Source organism: Hyperoodon ampullatus (genome assembly GCF_949752795.1).
Source record: "Hyperoodon ampullatus genome assembly, chromosome: 13".
Lineage (NCBI taxonomy): Eukaryota > Metazoa > Chordata > Mammalia > Artiodactyla > Ziphiidae > Hyperoodon > Hyperoodon ampullatus.
The window spans coordinates 49,150,021-49,168,275 of NC_136926.1; the positions used below are offsets into that span (position 1 = coordinate 49,150,021).

Consider the following 18,255-nt stretch of genomic DNA (forward strand, 5'->3'; position numbering starts at 1 on the left):
ATGTGGTACATATATACAATGGAATATTACTCAGCCATAAAAAGGAATGAAACTGGGTCATTTGTAGAGATGTGGATGGACCTAGAGACTGTCATACAGAGTGAAGTAAGTCAAAAGAGAAAAACAAATATCGTATATTAACGCACATATGTGGAATCCAGAAAAATTGTACAGATGAACCTATTTCCAGGGCAGGAATAGAGACGCAGATGTAGAGAATGGACATGTGGACACAGTGGGGGAAGAGAAGGGTGTGACAAATTGGGAGATTAGGACTAACATATATATATATATATATATATATATATATATATATATATATATATATATATATATATACTACCAGGTGTAAAATAGATAGCTAGTGGGAACCTGTTATAAAGCACAGGAAGCTCAGCTCGGTGCTCTGTGATGACCTAGATGGGCGGGATGCTGGGGGCGGGAGGGTGGCCCAAGAGGGAGCGATATATGTATACATATAGCTGATTCTCTTCCCTGTACAGCAGAAACTAACACAACATTGTAAAGCAATTATACTCTAATAAAAAAGTAATTGAATAATATTTTTAAGTTATACCCAAAAATATTAACTAAAATTTTAGCAGTGACATAGACAATAGGCTTTTTTCCTAACATATACAAAACCAACACAACAATTAGAAAATAACTGAATTTATAAGATTATAGCATTGTTATCCTTTAAAGAATACTATTGGAAGCAACCAATATTTACAATAGTTAATACACAGGAATTGTCTCTAAGAGCAGACTGGAGTACATGAAATCCATTGGATGATGAAGATAATATTTACAAAATCACAATGGACTGTTTCATCTAAAAGTTAATCATAAGGCACCAAATGCATACAAAACAATAGTGATTTTAAGTCTGTGCTATTTATTGCAATTCCAGTAAATTTTCTTAGCTATTTCACTCATCAATTATAAAATTTCCAAAATCTATCTCTTTTATAATATGATAATGTTCGATAAAGACAAAATCAAGGAATTTTCATTCCAAAGAATAAGTAACTTAAATCACAAATGATATCAAGGTGAAAACCCCCTAGATTTAAAAGAATGTAAATGCCAAGAGTCATTATGTAGTTTTGTTTAATGTTTTAAGTGATGAATCAATGACAATATCAACAACATTTGAAGTTAAGTAAAGAGTAAAATAGTATAACCCACATCTTAAATTACAAACTAGTTGCCATAACAAGCTCCAGTAGATAATACCTCTATAGGATTAATGATATGAAAGCCAAGAAATTTAATTAATGGAAATACTGTCTTTAAAAAAGTGAGCTGAGCAAAGGGCAAAGTTAAAAGTTTTCAGAATTTTGGAAAATGTGAAAATGCAGGCAAATCATTTACGACTTATCAGAAATATAAGGCATATGGTTTTTACTTGAACTTCTAATACTATAACACGATTAAACTTTCATTATTTTTCCATCACAATATTTTTTGTTAAAATTAGTAGTTATGTTAATATTTTAAAGTTTTAGAGACATTTATAACAGCTTTGTTTATAATACTTAAAAACTGAAAACATACTAAATGCCCAGTAACAAGGGACTAAGAGACTTTCAATGATTAAAATTATATTGTAAAATATAAGATGATTTTGCAATAAGTTTTTATATAAAGAGAAACATGTCATCATTACTGTATGCATATAATATCCTTTTAAAATATACTAAAAGCCTGTCTATATAAAACAAATATTAAGTGACTATATTTAAATAGTGAGATCATAGATCAGTAATTTCTTCTACTCACATGAGTGTATTCTAAACTTTGAGGGAAAAAATTAAGTATTTGTGCCATTCAAAAAGTGTCTAAAATAATTTTAGATAACAGTTTGTGTAGTTAATCCCACTAATTTTATAAGGATCATAAGGAAGACAATAGGATCCATTAGCAGCAACTGCAGTGTAGTATAGTGGTGAAAGCCTGACTGGAAATCATCTGAAGTGGGATTGCAAGGAGAGAAATAGAAATAATGAACACAGAAAATTCTTTCAAGGGGTTTTGATGCAAAGTCTAACAAGAAATACAGTTTATCTTAGGGAAAGATTTAAAACCAAAAACATGAAGCATTCAAAACAGGGAAGTGGAAAGTAAAAGGAAAGAGAATAAACCTAAAGAAACAAAAAGAAAATTATAACTATAGAAACATACATTAACATTTCAGAAGCTGGAAAATTGTAGAATTAGTAAGTCCAAGAGCCATCTCTATTTTTTAATTCAATTTTTAAAAATTTGAAAAATCTCATTTAAAAAGTGAAAAATACATATACGATTAGAAGTTAGAGATAAGCAAAAGTATAAAAGAGAATTATATATTGTATTATATTACATTTGAAATTTTTAATCCATTTGGATTATTTCTAGGACTATTAAAAATGACAAATGAATATCAAGGATAAATATATAGCCTGATAAGACTAATCATCATAAAATAAAACAACTGTCCATGAAAAATAAAACAATATTTCAAACAATCTAAAAAAATTAAAAGCAACAGTCATATTTTCACCAAGATGTTCTATGAACATTTTAAGAAAAAGTTATTTAAATCTATCTTAATTCTCCAGGTAACAGAAAGGGAGAAAAGCTTCACAATTCATTTACAAAACCAGCATAATCCTGATAAGAAAATCTATCAAATATAGCACAAATTAAGAACACTGAAATACAGACTAACTTATGAATATGGATGCAAAATCTTAAATAAAATAATTGCAAATCAAACTCAGCAGTAAATTAAAAGAATAAACCATAACCAAGCAGAGTTCACCCTAAGAATTTAAAAATGATTTAATTTTAATATAACACATCATTTCAATAGGTCAAATGAGAAACCATTTAAAATCATCTTTGCAGATGCTTACATTCTGTGAAAGTAATCATCTATTCCTGATAGTTTTTATAACCTGAGCATACTTTTAAAATCTTTAAAATGATAATGAGCATATGTTTGAAATCAATATTTAGATAACATTAATAACTTTTTTTTTTTTTTTTTTTTTGCGGTACGCGGGCCTCTCACTGTTGTGGCCTCTCCCATTGCGGAGCACAGGCTCCGGACACGCAGGCTCAGCGGCCATGGCTCACGGGCCCAGCCGCTCCGCGGCATGTGGGATCTTCCCGGACCGGGGCACGAACCCGTGTCCCCTGCATCGGCAGGCGGACTCTCAACCACTGCGCCACCAGGGAAGCCCCAACATTAATAACTTTTTAAAATAAAAATTGAAATAAAGCCAATTTCATAGATGTTATTTAATATTTTATACATATGTCACACAATAAAATATAGACATAATAAGAGATTAAAACCTTATGGTGAAAAAAAATTAGCAATGTGTAATTTTATATATGTTACCACATTTTATCCATATAACACATAAATAATGTATAATAAAAAAATAACAAAAATTGCATTGCAGTTTGGCTGTATCACTTCATAACTTTGTGTCCATGAGATAAATCTCTCTGCTTCTTTAGACTGGTTTCCTATTTGATACATTAATAGTATTAATAATAATTATTAGCTTATTTATTTTTAATAAATAAACTGCTTAATTTGAAAGATTTTGAAATAAAAATATTAATCAAAAGGTATAGTTTCATAGATGTTTTGTGGTGTTTGGATTTATACTTACAGTGCCTAGAGCAATAAGGTAGCAATAAATATTAAATGTCTACTAAAAAAGACAACATCCAAAAATATGAAAATATTATATATGTAAGAGGAATTCACTTATTTACAAACTTTATTTGTAAACTAAATTATGAAAAATATTTTGTATGCCTGTCATTGTTTAATAAAATATGAAAATCACAAAGGATTTTTATGTCTTTAAACATCATATTTGTATTATTTTATCAAATGACTGGATAAAATGAAACATAGATGGCTGTTTCTTTAATATCACAAGAAACAAAGAGTTGCAGATGATGAAATTATATTCTAAAAAAAAATTCCTGAACTATGGGAGAAGTAGACTTCAAAGAAAACATGGGGAAAAATTATAGAAAAGCAACTTTATTTCTACATTTAAAACAAATTTGATCTTGACAATATTTTTAAAGTACTTAACCAATTTCAAGATGTTTTCTAGGTTACAAAATCCATTGTTTGCAGAAATGAGACAGGAAAAATGTATTTTCATAGATACAATGACAACACCAGTTAGAGAAAAGTGTACATTAATGAGGTAAAGACTCTAAATTGAAAGCACGATATGCCTTGAAATTTTGAAAGATCAGTTAGGTTGTGTGTGCAATTAGGCAGCACAAATCTTTTATTTTTCTCTTGAACTAGAAGTGCCGATTGCATACCAAAAAATAATGCACGGAAATGATGCACATTATTGCTTTTAATTGAGTGCTTAATATGCCCACTTTGCAAATCTAGCTTAAAGGTTTTTATAATGAGGAAGATACAGAAAAAAACTATATCTAAACTTCATCATGTTCTCATCTTCTCTATAAAGTATGATAGCCCACAAATGATTTCCATAATTGAAGAATATTACTAACTTCATAAATACATTCACAGTATCTCATCAAAAATAACATTTTGTTACGGAGGGCCAGACTTGCCATTTTAGAAATGATCAAAAAAATTAAAAAGTTATTTTAGGTTTAGTGAATGATTTTTCCCTCTTTGAAAATATTTTATTACCAGTGTTATTTTTATAAATGATAAATTTCAACATGATTAGAAAATTCAGGTCATAACTATTTAACATTATATTTTATTTCAATGTCTACAGTCTACATTCCACCTCATCAAGTGTTTTCCAGACTCACAAGGTGAAGTTATTTTCCCCCATTGCCCTTCCTTCCTTCTTTCCTTCCTCCCTCCCTGCCTGCCTCCCTCCCTCCCTCCCTTCCTTCCTTTATTCATTAGTTAATTCACTCATTCCACAAACCTAATATGGCTTTTTTTGAATGTCTATTATGACACTTTATTGAGTGCCTAATATGGGACAGGCACTGTGCAAGTTACACAGAGAAAACAAAAATCACAATGCATCTCCTGTCTTTAAAAAACTTATAATCTAAAAAGAAGTATACAAGTAATCATTGATTTCAACAGACTGTTGGTGCCAGTACCAGTACAAGTATGGCGGTAAACACAGAGTACAACGAGAGTTCAAAGCAGACAGAACAAAGTGAAGAAATGGTTTCTCCAAGAATTTTCCTTCAATTTTCCAAGTCGAAGTTTAAAATGAGAGTATTCAGCCAGACAACAGTAGGATTGAGAAGATGAGCTGAGTTAAACACTGACATCATAATCAGAGGGAACAGTATTTATGAAAAGCTGGAAGAAGGAAACCCATGGCACATTCTGGTGTCTTGCAGTTTGTCCAGTAGCTAGAGAATAGCTAGAGGGTAAGAGGCAGCAAGAGAGAAGATGGAGGTTGAAAACAAGGGCAGATTCCAAAGAGACTTGTATTACTACCTATTTAAGATCAGTTTCTTCCAACTTACTCATCCCAACTCATCCCCTCTGACACTTCAGCCCAGTGTGTTTTAGTTTAGTGTTTTTCAGCCTTGCCTACTTCTGGATTCTTCTACATTGCCTATGCAGTGGTGTAAGTCACTCCCATCTTAACTCAGGTACATATCCCCTACATTGCATAAATAAAAACAAAATACAAAAATTTTCCGGGAAAGAAAATTTTGAGAAATTCCAATCTAGCTCACTAAAGAAGCTTGTAAAAGATACACTTTAGTAACAAGAAAAAAAACAATGCCAATTAGAAATGTCTGATAAAAAGAAAGAGCCATGTGTTAAACTGGGAATGAATATTATCAAACATTTATTGTGTAAATTAATAAGAAATTATTCTAATACAGGAATTACTAAATAAGATAGGCATAACATGATGGAAAATAGAATATATGTCAGGAAAGGATCATATGGTCCTTAAACTGTTCAAAAAGAATTTAATGATGTCGACTATGCTTCACATCTGTAAGTGAAATATGCATTCCAAAAATTCTAAAAATTTATAGCCCCAAAACATATAAATAAAACACATCTTAAGAAAAAAATCAATTAGAAACATTCTAAACTTAGTTTCATCTAAAATATGGCTTCAAATTATGTAAAGCAAAAATATGGATAGAAAAAAATGAAAATAAAGAAATACACTATCATACTGAGATATATTTTAATACAACTTTCATAGCAATTGATGCATCAGTCAGAAAATAAATCAGAAATATAAAAGAGTTAAATAACCCAATTATCAACAGTTCACAAAATGAACCTATGTAGACCTGCACTCCATTATCAGAGAAAGCATTTTTCCAAAATCAAAAATTTATACAATTTACCTATATAGTATGAAATAAATTAAGCCTTAACAAAATATAAATAATATCTACCATATATACTACCTTTATGAACAAATCAGAATTACATTAAAAATCAATTCAAAATAAATAACTTTAACATTTAGTGCAGTTAGAAGGGTTAATCTGTCTGACTGATCACAGGCTGACTTTGCAGAGAGAGTCTGCCTTTGACGAAGTTCCAAGAAATTGGTTAAGGTCCAATTTAGTAAAACTACCCAAATAAATGGAGAGATAGATCATGTTTATGTTTAAGGATCCCATCATAAAGATTTCATTTCTCCATCATATAATACATAAATGAATGAGATTCCAATCGTAATTCCAATAAAATTTCTGAAGGAAATGAACAAGAAAATGCTGAAATTTAATGGAAGCACATAGGTCAAGAAGAGCCTAAAACTCATATGGAAATGTAAGACTGGGGGATTCATCATAATAGATAATCAAAGCTCACAACAGAAGTTAATTAATGTAGACATTAAGTATGGAGATAAACATGTTAAGCAGACCAAACAAATTAAAAAGAGAATGGAAAAAGAGATCCACACAAAACAAATAAGGAAGCCCCATATGTGAGAGATGATTCTAAATATTAATATATAAGTAAATACAGTAAGTTATAACTATTTGTTTTCTATATAAGAAAAAATGTAATTGGAACCTCACTTCACACCATACCAATATATGAATTTCAAATTGATTATGCTTCATATCTGGCAAGTAAAATATGCATTCCTAAAATCCTGCAGATAGTTTATTTCTTCTAAACTTGTAAATAAAAGATAGAATGAGAAAAAACTCAATTTTGAATATTTTAAACATATTTAATCTAAAAGCATTATGTAAACATGAAAAGCAAAATTTCAAGCCATTTAGAATAATATACCAAAGAATATTTTTTGACTCAAAGGTATAAAAAATTTATTTTAAAAGTTCAGAAAAATATAGCTCAAAGGAAAATATTTATAAATCTTACTACATTAAAACTGAAGTTTCTCTCCATCAGAAGTTACCATAAAGAAATGAAAGAAGATTGGGTGAAAATATTTTTAACATGTAACTTTAAAATATTTAGAATCTGTAACATAAAACAAATTCTTACAAATCAATTTAAAAAAAACCATAGCTCAATGTATAGGGTAAAAACCATGAGCAGGTTTTTCACAGAAAAGGAAATACAAATGACCCTCCCCCCAAAAAGCCATTAAATATATACTCAGTCTCACTCTTAATTATAGATTAATTTAAAAAGCCATAATGAAAACAATTCAAGAGCCTTATAATAGAAACTGGCAAAAAATCCATTCTTAACTCCAGGTAGGAATGCAAATTGGTACAGGAATGTGCATATTATTGCCTTTTACTGAACTATTATTTCTTTTCACCACTTTATTATTTCCTTTTACTAGTGTTTCCTTTTACTAAAGTGAATGAGATGCAACAGGAGAGGAAGGCAGAAAAGATGAGTCATAAAGGAAGATCAGTGAGACACCAAGTGTGAGAGGACTCAGCTCACCATTCCTGAAGGGAACCACAAGCCAGGGGATGCAGGTAGCTTCTAAAAGCTGAGAATGATCCCAGGATGACAGCCACCAAGGAAACAAGGACCTCAGTTCTAAAACCACAGGAAGTGAATTTTGCCAAAACTGAATGAGCCTGAAAGCAGATTCATCCTGGAGTCTTTAGAAAGAAATGCAGGGCTGATGACACCTTGATTTCAATCAGGAACGATCTGGAGCAGAGGAACTAGCTGAGCTATGACCCGGGGAAACTTTATGATAACTGGGTACTGTTTTAAGCTGCTAAAATTCTGGTAATAGGCAATAGAAAACCAATATAGAAAGAAACTGGCTAACTGTCATTTAATTATTAACAGAGAATAAGTTCAAATAGCCATGGCACAAAGCTAATGTCAATATTTTTTAAAATTTTAATTATGAAAACTCACCGTTTTTGATAAAGCAGCTAATTCATTTCTTAATGACCTTGTTTCCTTCAATACTTCAGTCACTGCCTCTTCATTCTCCTCAATATTAATATTAACATCTTGTATTGATGTACAGTAGAAATTAAATAGACTGTTAAGTTTATCTATCTCTTTCCTAAGAGAAAAAACAGTTGATTTTATCCACACTGAAGGGGAAATTATATTTTAACTTACAGTTGAATTAGCTTCTGACTTAACCATGTAGATCAATGCAATTTATCTATTCCTAAAATTTTTCCCATTCCAAAGAAACTCCTGAAAAGTACTACTTAGATATAAAAAGTAAGTAGTGAAAAAAAAACTTCAATTTGTTTCTGATGGAAAGGAACTGAGAGAAAAGTGATTTGCAAATTGTTTAAAATAAACCACCTTTTGATTTGATTCCAGGTGAGAGACCTAAGCACCTTTGATTCAGAGGTTGGGTAGTACAGGGATGGAAAGGAAAGAAAAAAAGAAAGAGGAAAAAAATAAGAGAAGAGAAGAAGCTGTAAAAGTGGAAAGATCACACATTACTAAAGCTCTGGTGTACTGTCTTATCTCCCTCACAGTTACAGAGCTAAAAAGCGGTAAACTACAGCTTAGGAAAACAAGGGGCCTATTTAAGAGAAGTAGTTGCCAAGGAGAGCTTTTTCCTATGTGACATGTCACAGAAAAGACCAGTGCTAATCTGTAAAGCTACATAATCCTTTATCTTATCTGGTAGGTAGAAAACACGTTCCAAATATAAAAGTCACTTTAAAGTATGGTCTTAGAGTTTAATATATGAAAAAAGTACAGTGAGAAAATGACAAAATTATAATTTGCATAAAATATTAGCAAGTAATACAGATAAGCCCAATTTTTTAAGACACCATAAACAAAATACTAGAGTGGGAGATTTATCTGAAACCCATATAAGAGATCAAAGATTAAATCATTTGTGTGTAATAAAATCCTACAATGCAATATGGAATGGAAAACTTACCCAAGAGACAAATGAGCAGAGAAGATAAACAAGAATTCACAAGAAAATAAATGCCAATGGCCAATAAATATATGATGTGTTTATTGAATTTGCCCAGGCTATGCTATCATGTATAAGCCTGATTTTAGGAGTAGAATCAAATGGAACTGAAAGATATAACTGAAACTGAAAGATATAATCTCACAATATAAATGAAAATTAAAGCAACAAACAAATAGGCAAGAAGCTTCTCCTTTACCCTTCCATACCTGAAGAGTACAGGCTTCCTATCAGAATTCTAGAAGCCAGATCAATAATGAGAGGTTGGGAGCCTGAGCATTTAAAATGTACATGTTTGGTTAAATTTCCTTCTTATGAAGTTAATTTTTCTTCTCTCAGTGGTATCCATTTCCCCAGTCCAGATAATAAACTAGATTTTGACTAAGAAGTGAGCAATTGCCCAGTGTCATGGAATGCAGGAGCTAAGTATTATTTTAGTTACTCCTCATCCTTATTTCCTGAAGCATCAACTGCTGCCACCAATTCCTCAGCCTTCTAAGAATTTTTCAGTGTAAAAGTTTGTTACTAGGTTTGCCCCCACTGGTACTTTAGATTTCATCATTCTTGTATCTGCTAAATCAGAATACATTTAGAAGAATAAAATGGGAAGAATCATTTTACCTGTTAAGAATTACTATAAAGTAGAGCAATCAAGACACCAAAGAATATATGCTGTGTGTTTCCATTTATATGGAATTCAAGAACAGACCAAACTAACCATGGTGATAGAAGTCAGAATGGAGATGACCTTTTTAGGAGAATGGTATGGACTGAGAAGGAGAACAAGAAAAAACTTCTAGTATGCTGGAAACTTTTTATATCTTAACCTGGGGCATGGTGACATGAGTGCATATACATATACAGAAAAAATCATAAATCTATACTTTTGATAGCACACATAACCATGTTTCTATATGTTAATTCTAAAAAAAAACTGGTGCAGGAAAATTAAACATATCTTTAAAATTTTATTTAATAAAGCATTTATGACTCCACTGATGCTTATAAAAGAACTTCTGGAAAATATACTTAAATGAGAAGAAAATTAACGAGTAAGTTATATGGTATAACAAATAATAATGAGTAAAGGAAGTAATAATAATATGCCTTCTTTATCCATTCATTCTACTGATGGAACTTAGGTTGCTTCCATATCTTGGCAATTGTAAATAATTCCTTTACCCAAAAATCCTCAACAAAATACTAGCAAACAGAATCCAACAACACATTAAAAGGATCATACACCATGATCAAGTGGGATTTATCTCAGGGATGTGAGGATTCTTCAATGAATGGAAATTGATCATAGTGATATACCATATTAACAAATTGAAGAAGAAAAACCATATGATCATCTCAATAGATGCAGAAAAAGCTTTTGACAAAATTCAACACCGATTTATGATAAAAACTCTCCACAAAGTGGGCATAGAGGGAAACTACCTCAACATAATAAAGGCCATACATGACAAGCCCACAGCAAACATCATTCTCAATGGTGAAAAACTGAAAGCATTTCCTCTAACATCAGGAACAAGACAAGGAAGTCCACTCTTACCACTATTATTTAACATATTTCTGGAAGTCCTAGCCACAGCAATCAGAGAATAAAAAGAAATAAAAGGAATACACACTGGAAAAGATGAAGTAAAACTGTCACTGTTTGCAGATGACACGATACTATATACAGTGAATCCTAAAGATGCCACCAGAAAACTACTAGAGCTAATCAATGAATTTGGTAAAGTTGCAGGATACAAAATTAATGTACAGAAGGCTCTTGCATTCCTATACACTAATGATGAAAAATCTGAAAGAGAAATTAAGGAAACACTCCTAGTTACCATTGTAACAAAAAGAATAAAATACCTAGGAATAAGCCTACCTAGGGAGACAAAAGACCTGTATGCAGAAAACTATAAGAGACTGATGAAAGAAGATGATACCAACAGATGGAGAGATATACCATGTTCTTGGCTTGGAAGAATCAACATTGTGAAAATGACTATACTACCCAGAGCAACCTACAGATTTAATGCAATCCCTATCAAATTACCAATGGTATTTTTTATGGAACAAGAACAAAAAATCCTAAAATTTGTATGGAGACACAAAAGACTCCGAAGAGCCAAAGAAGTCTTGAGGTAAAAAAAAAAACGGAGCTGGAGGAATCAGACTCGCTGATTTCAGACTATACTACAAACTACAGTAATCAAGATAATATGGTACTGGCAAAAAACCAGAAATATAGATCAATGGAACAAGATAGAAAGCCCAGAGATAAACGCACGCACCTAAGGTCAACTAATCTATGACAAAGGAGGCAAGGATATACAATGGAGAAAGACAGTCTCTTCAATAAGTAGTGCTGGGAAAACTGGACAGCAATATGTAAAAGAATGAAATTAGAACACTCCCTAACACCATACTCAAAAATAAACTCAAAATGGATTAGAGACCTAAATGTAAGACCAGACACTATAAAACTCTTAGAGGAAAATATAGGAAGAACACTCTGACATAAATCACAGCAAGATCTTTTTTGATCCACTTCCTAGAGTAATGAAAATAAAAACAAAAATAAACAAATGGGATCTAACGAAACTTAAAAGCTTTTGCACAACAAAGGAAACCATAAACAAGACGAAAAGACAACCCTCAGAATGGGAGAAAATATTTGTAAATGAATCAGCGGACAAAGGATTAATCTCCAAAATATATAAACAGCTCATGCCACTCGATATTAAAAAAACAAACAACCCAATCCAAAAATGGGCAGAAGACCTAAATAGACATTTCTCCAAAGAAAACATACAGATGTCCAAGAAGCACATGAAAAGCTACTCAACATCATGAATCATTAAAAAAATGTAAATCAAATCTACAATGAGATATCACCTCACACTAGTCAGAATAGCCATCATCAAAAAATCTACAAACAATAAATTCTGGAGAGGGTGAGGAGAAAAGGGTACCCTCTTGCACTGTTGGTAGGAATGTAAATTGATACAGCCACTATGGAGAACACTATGGAGGTTCCTTAAAAAACTAGAAACAGAATTACCATATGACCCAGCAATCCCACTACTCGCATATACCCAGAGAAAACCATAATTCAAAAAGACACATGCACCCCAATGTTCATTGCAGCTCTATTTACACAGCCAGGTCATGGAAGCAACCTAAATGCCCATTGACAGACGAATGAATGAAGAAGATGTGGTACATATATACAATGGAATATTACTCAGCCATAAAAAGGAATGAAATTGGGTCATCTGTAGAGACGTCAATGGATCTAGAGACTGTCATACAGAGTGAAGTAAGTCAGAAAGAGAAAAACAAATATCATATATTCATGCATATATGTGCAACCTAGAAAAATGGTACAGATGAACCGGTTTGCAGGGCAGAAATAGAGACACAGATGTAGAGAACAAACTATGGACACCAAGGGGGGAAAGCGGTGGGGGGTGGTGGTGGTGGTGTGATGAATTGGGAGATTGGGATTGACACGTATACACTGATGTGTATAAAATGGATGACTAATAAGAACCTGCTGTATAAAAAAATAAATGAAATTCAAAAATTAAAAAAAAAAGAATAAAATCTTGTCATTTGCAACAACATGGATGGACTTTGAGGGTATTATGCTAAGTGAAATAAGCCAGACAGAGAAAGACAAATACTGTATGATATAACTTTTATGTGGAATCTAAAAACTAAAACAAACTGATGAATACAACAAAAATGAAACAGACTTACAGATATAGAGAACAAACTAATGGTTACCAGTGGGGAGAGGGAAGTGCGGAGGGAATGAAAGGGTTTAGGGGATTAAAGGTACAAACTATTATGTATAAAATAAATAAGCTACAAGGATATATTGTACAACACAGGGAACGTAACCAATATTTCATAACTACAAATGCAGTATAACCTTTAAAATTGTGAACCACTATGTTGTATAACTATAACTTATCTAATATTGTACTTATACTATATCTCAATTAAAAAATGTTTAAGCACATGTTGAAATAGACATCAAATGTGAGGAAATATAAATATCTTAATAAGTGCATGTTATCCAGATCACAGGATGATGTACAAACTTTTGCTCTTCATTTTGCTTATATTTACTTGACTCTAGCTCCATAATGAGTATTACTTTTTCTGTACTAAAATCACTGATCAGTTTGAATAAATAAAAATTTTATATCATACAGAAACATGAAGAATTTAAAACCAACAAGAGGAAGTAGAAGAATATCATAAAATACAAATACATCAGAAATGTAATAAAAAGTCAATAATAAGTTAATAATATGCAAAATATAATTAATCTATATATATTTAAAATATTACATTTTATTGAAATCAAAAAAAATGAGTTAAATTAATTAGATGCTATGCTTATAATTAATACAAGGCTATATAATTTGTTTTCTATAATATCCCATGCTGGAATATTTTTTCAAAGAGTCACTTTTTCACATAGTTAGCAGGGATGTATATTGTTATAGCATAGCCACAGGCAATTTGGCAACATGTATCAAGAGCTTTAAAATGACACCGAAAAATACTGCTTTAGGAATTTATACACAATTAGTTTACATATGTAAAAGACATATTTTAATTTATACATAAACTTGGTAACAAGATAGATGTGGCAATTTAGATTCTTTCTCTTCATCTGAATTTCTTATACAGGAATATACATTACATTTTAATTAGTATTTTACTTCTAAATGCTATAAGTAACATTTGTTAAAAATACTTACTTGTAGGCTTTTATGGTTATTTCATCATCACGAATATCCTTTTCCATGTCTATTTTATTTTGTTTAGCTTTGAATTTGACTTTTTCAAGATTTTCTACAGCTTCTTTACATTCTCCATGAACCTGTTTGTATAGTTTCATTACCTAGAAATAAAAATATGTGTGCTAATATATGCACTTAGGGGCTTATTAAAATAATCAGAAAAGAGAAAGATCAGAGAAGGGAGTTAAAGTAGCTTTTTTTTTTTTTTTTTTTTTTGCGATACGCAGGCCTCTCAGCGCTGTGGCCTCTCCCGCTGCGGAGCACAGGCTCCGGATGTGCAGGCTCAGCGGCCATGTCCCACGGGCCCAGGCGCTCCATGGCATGTGGGACCCTCCCGGACCGGGGCACGAACCCGTGACCCCTGCATCGGCAGGCGGACTCCCAACCACTGTGCCACCAGGGAAGCCCCTAAAGTAGTTTTGATTTAGATTCTAAACGTTCTTTATATCAATTTTCTTTCCATATTTAGTCTACCGTTTAGCACAGTAGTTTCAGGTTTCTTTTACCCTGAGAGGCATCAATACTAGAGATGTAGAAAAGTTACTGAAGAAAATGACTTTAATATCCCAGTTAACATGACCAAAATAAAATCATTATTTTTTTACCTACAAAACTTTGACTTTTTATTGTTCAAATATTTTATTGTAGAAAAATCAGAAAATACAGATGAAAAAAGAAAACTTTATAAATTACCTATAATCTTCTCATTCATGAATAACCATTACTATCTTAATGCAGACGTCCAAAATATTCCATTTTTATTGTTTTCATTAATTATTAGATATCATAAACATATTCCCTTCTCTCTCCAGGTCTCTCTTCTCTATCAGACTAAAGGCAAAGGGTGGTTGTAGTGGTAATTGTTGGAAGGAACTGCAGTTCAGGATGTCCTGTTGGAAAGTTGGATGGAGAGGAGTAGAACAAGGTACTAAGGAGGGAGCTGTCCTTTACCCAGGGGCCGAGTGGTGGATCTATATGAGGCAGTAGCTTCCCGAAAAAAGCAGTAATTTTCATTAATTTTTATTTTACTTCATTGTATTAATTTTATTGTGATAAGAACATTTAACATGATTATCTACCTTTTAACAAAATTTTAAGTGTACAACACAGTAAACTGTAGGCACTATGCTGTACAGCAGATCTCTAGAACTTATGCATCTTGCATAACTAAATTTTTATATCCATTGAAAAACAACTCACCATTTCCCCTCCCCAAGCCCCTACCAACCACTATTCTACTCTGTGCTTCTATGAGTGTGACTATTATAGATACCTCATGGAAGTGGAATTATGCAGTATTTATCTGTGACCTGCTTATTTACTTAGCATAATAATGTTCTCCAGGTTCCTCCATGTTGTCATATATGGAAGGCTTCCTTCTTTTTAAAGCCTAAATTATATTCCATTGTATACATATACCACATACATTTTAGAATTAGCTTGTCAAGGTCCACAAAGAAACCTGTTGAGATTTTGTGACTGTATTTAATTTACAAATCAATTTGGAGCAAATGCTACAAAATTTAGCCTTCTAATACATTAACATATTTATCTGTGTAGCACTTTTAAATTTCTCTCAGTAATATTCATAGTTCTCTGAATAGGGGCTTTGCATATCATTTGTTACATTTATTCCTAGATATGTTTTACTTTATGCTCTAACAAATGCTATTTTTAAATAAATTTTATTTTCAGATTTGTTGCTGGTATATAGTAATGTATGGATTTAAAAATTTTACCTTTGTATGCAACTGTAATTCATCTGTGGACTTGTCTAGATTTTATGTGTACATAATTACATAGTCTGTGCAGCAAAGGAAACCATCAACAAAACAAAAAGACAACCTACCGAATAGAAGATATTTGCAAATCATATAACCAATAAGGGGTTAATATCCAAAATATATAAAGAACTCATACAACTCAACAACAACAAACAACTCAATTTTAAAATGGGCAAAGGGGATAAACAACAAGGTCCTACTGTATAGTACAGGGAACTATATTCAATATCCTGTGATAAGCCATAATGGAAAAGAATATAAAAAAGAATGTATATGTATGTATAACTGAATCACTTTGCCATACAGCAGAAATTAACACAACACTGTAAGTCAACTATACTTCAATTTAAAAAAATGGGCAAAGGGGCTGAATAGACTTTTTTTGGGGGGGGGATCCTGCCATCCTGTTTCTTTTTAAAAAATTTTTATTGGGGTATAATTAATTTACAATGTTGTGTTAGTTTCAGGAGTACAGCAATAGACTTTTTTCCAAAGAAGACATACAGATGGCCAACAGGCACATACATGAAAAGGTATTCAACATCACTAATTATTACGGAAATGAAAATAAAAAACAATGAGATTTTACCTCATGCCAATTAGAATGGTTATTATCAAAAAAGGAGAAATAACAAGTGTTGAGAGGATGTGGAGAAAAGGGAACCCTTGTGAACTGTTAGTGGGAATGCAGCCACTATGGAAAACAGTATGGAGATTCCTCAGAAAAATTAAGAATAAAACTATCATATGATCCAGCTATTCCGCTTCTGGGTATTAATCCAAAGAATATGAATACACTAATTTGAAAATATATATGCACCCCAATGTTCACTGCATCACTATTTACAATAGCCAAGATATGGAACAACCTAAGTGCCCATCAAGGGATGAATGGATGAAGAGATAAAGAGATGTGGTATATATACACACACACACATATATATCTATAAAATGGATACTACTCAACTGTAAAAAAGGAAAGAAATCTTGCCATTTGTAACAACATGGACGGTCCTTGAGGGTATTATGCTAAGTGAAATAAGTCGGATGAAGAAAGACAATATCGTGTGATTTAACTCATACGTGGAACATAAAAAACAAACAAAAAACTCCAAAATAAGTGAACAAACCAAACCAAACCAAAGAAACATGTAGATACAGAGAACAGAGTAGTGGTTACCAGAAGGGAAGGAGAAGAAGAAGTGGGTAAAGGGGGTCAACTGTATGGTGATGGATGGTTATCGTGTATACAGAAGATATATCATGTTATAAACTTATATAAATATATAACATTTAAGAGAAGGCACAAGTAAATATCAGGAATGAAAAAGGAAAGCACTACATATTCTATAGACTATAGAAAAGATAAAAGGATACTAAGTCTTCCAAAAAATTTGAAATTTTGATGAAATGGACATATTCTTAGAAAACTAACCAAAATGGACACAGGAAGAAACAGAATAACTGAACAGTCTTATTGAGGAAATTGAATTTGTAATTAAAAACCTTTCCAAAACAAACAAGAAATAAAACTGGAAAACTTTAGCTAGATGGCTTCAATAGTAAATGCTAATTAATAATGTTAGTCTTTCACACTCTTCTAGATAATAGGAAAAGAAGAAATATCCCCAAGTTACCTTTAAAAATCTAGCAAACCCTTAAAACCCAAACCTGACAAGGACATTATTAAATAATTATATGACCTTCTTATTCATGAATTTACATTTAAAACTCTAAACAAATAATTAGCAAATCAAGTCTAGCACCATGTAACATCTTACTTAATAGAAAAAAAATTTTTTAATTCTTCCCCTTTGAAACTGGGAATGTGAAAATGATGCCAAATATTACTCCCTCTAGTCAGCATTGTAGTGGAGATCTCAGCCAGCAAAGGTCCTAGCCTTACTAAAGGCAATATAATACAGCAAAATGTATACAGATTTGGAAGGGGAGGACATAAAACTGTCCCTATGTGCCCATTAATTTCTAGAATAGCACAGATATTAGTAACCTCTACAAGATTTTCCTTTAGGCACAGGAATGTAGGGGTAGAGACTTTGGCAGAGGGCCAGGATTATACCAAGATGATGGGATAAGCAAACAAAGAGCTCAGGAAACATAATAGAATTTCTACTATCAAAGGAAGAAAAGCAATAAATAATGTCCTGTGTCCAATTTGTCCCGTAGGTATTGCTGGGGTGGTGGTCTCAGTGTTGGGGGCATTGGTGATATCATATGAGGCAAATTCATCTCCAAGGAAAGCTCTTGGACGGGCTC

At 32.0% G+C, this 18,255-nt stretch overlaps 1 protein-coding gene across 1 annotated transcript in view; it reads right to left on the reverse strand.

Annotated features, from left to right (window-relative positions):
- The window catches only part of CCDC178 (coiled-coil domain containing 178), a gene marked incomplete at both ends in the record, with an annotated part of 388,897 nt that overhangs the window by 321,427 nt on the left and 49,215 nt on the right, over nucleotides 1-18,255 (reverse strand). The window contains 3 exons of the mRNA XM_079718176.1: nucleotides 8,330-8,483; nucleotides 9,814-9,866; nucleotides 14,233-14,295. Of these exons, the coding sequence (XP_079574302.1) occupies nucleotides 8,330-8,483; nucleotides 9,814-9,866; nucleotides 14,233-14,295 (270 nt within the window). The remainder of the gene's footprint in view (nucleotides 1-8,329; nucleotides 8,484-9,813; nucleotides 9,867-14,232; nucleotides 14,296-18,255) is intronic.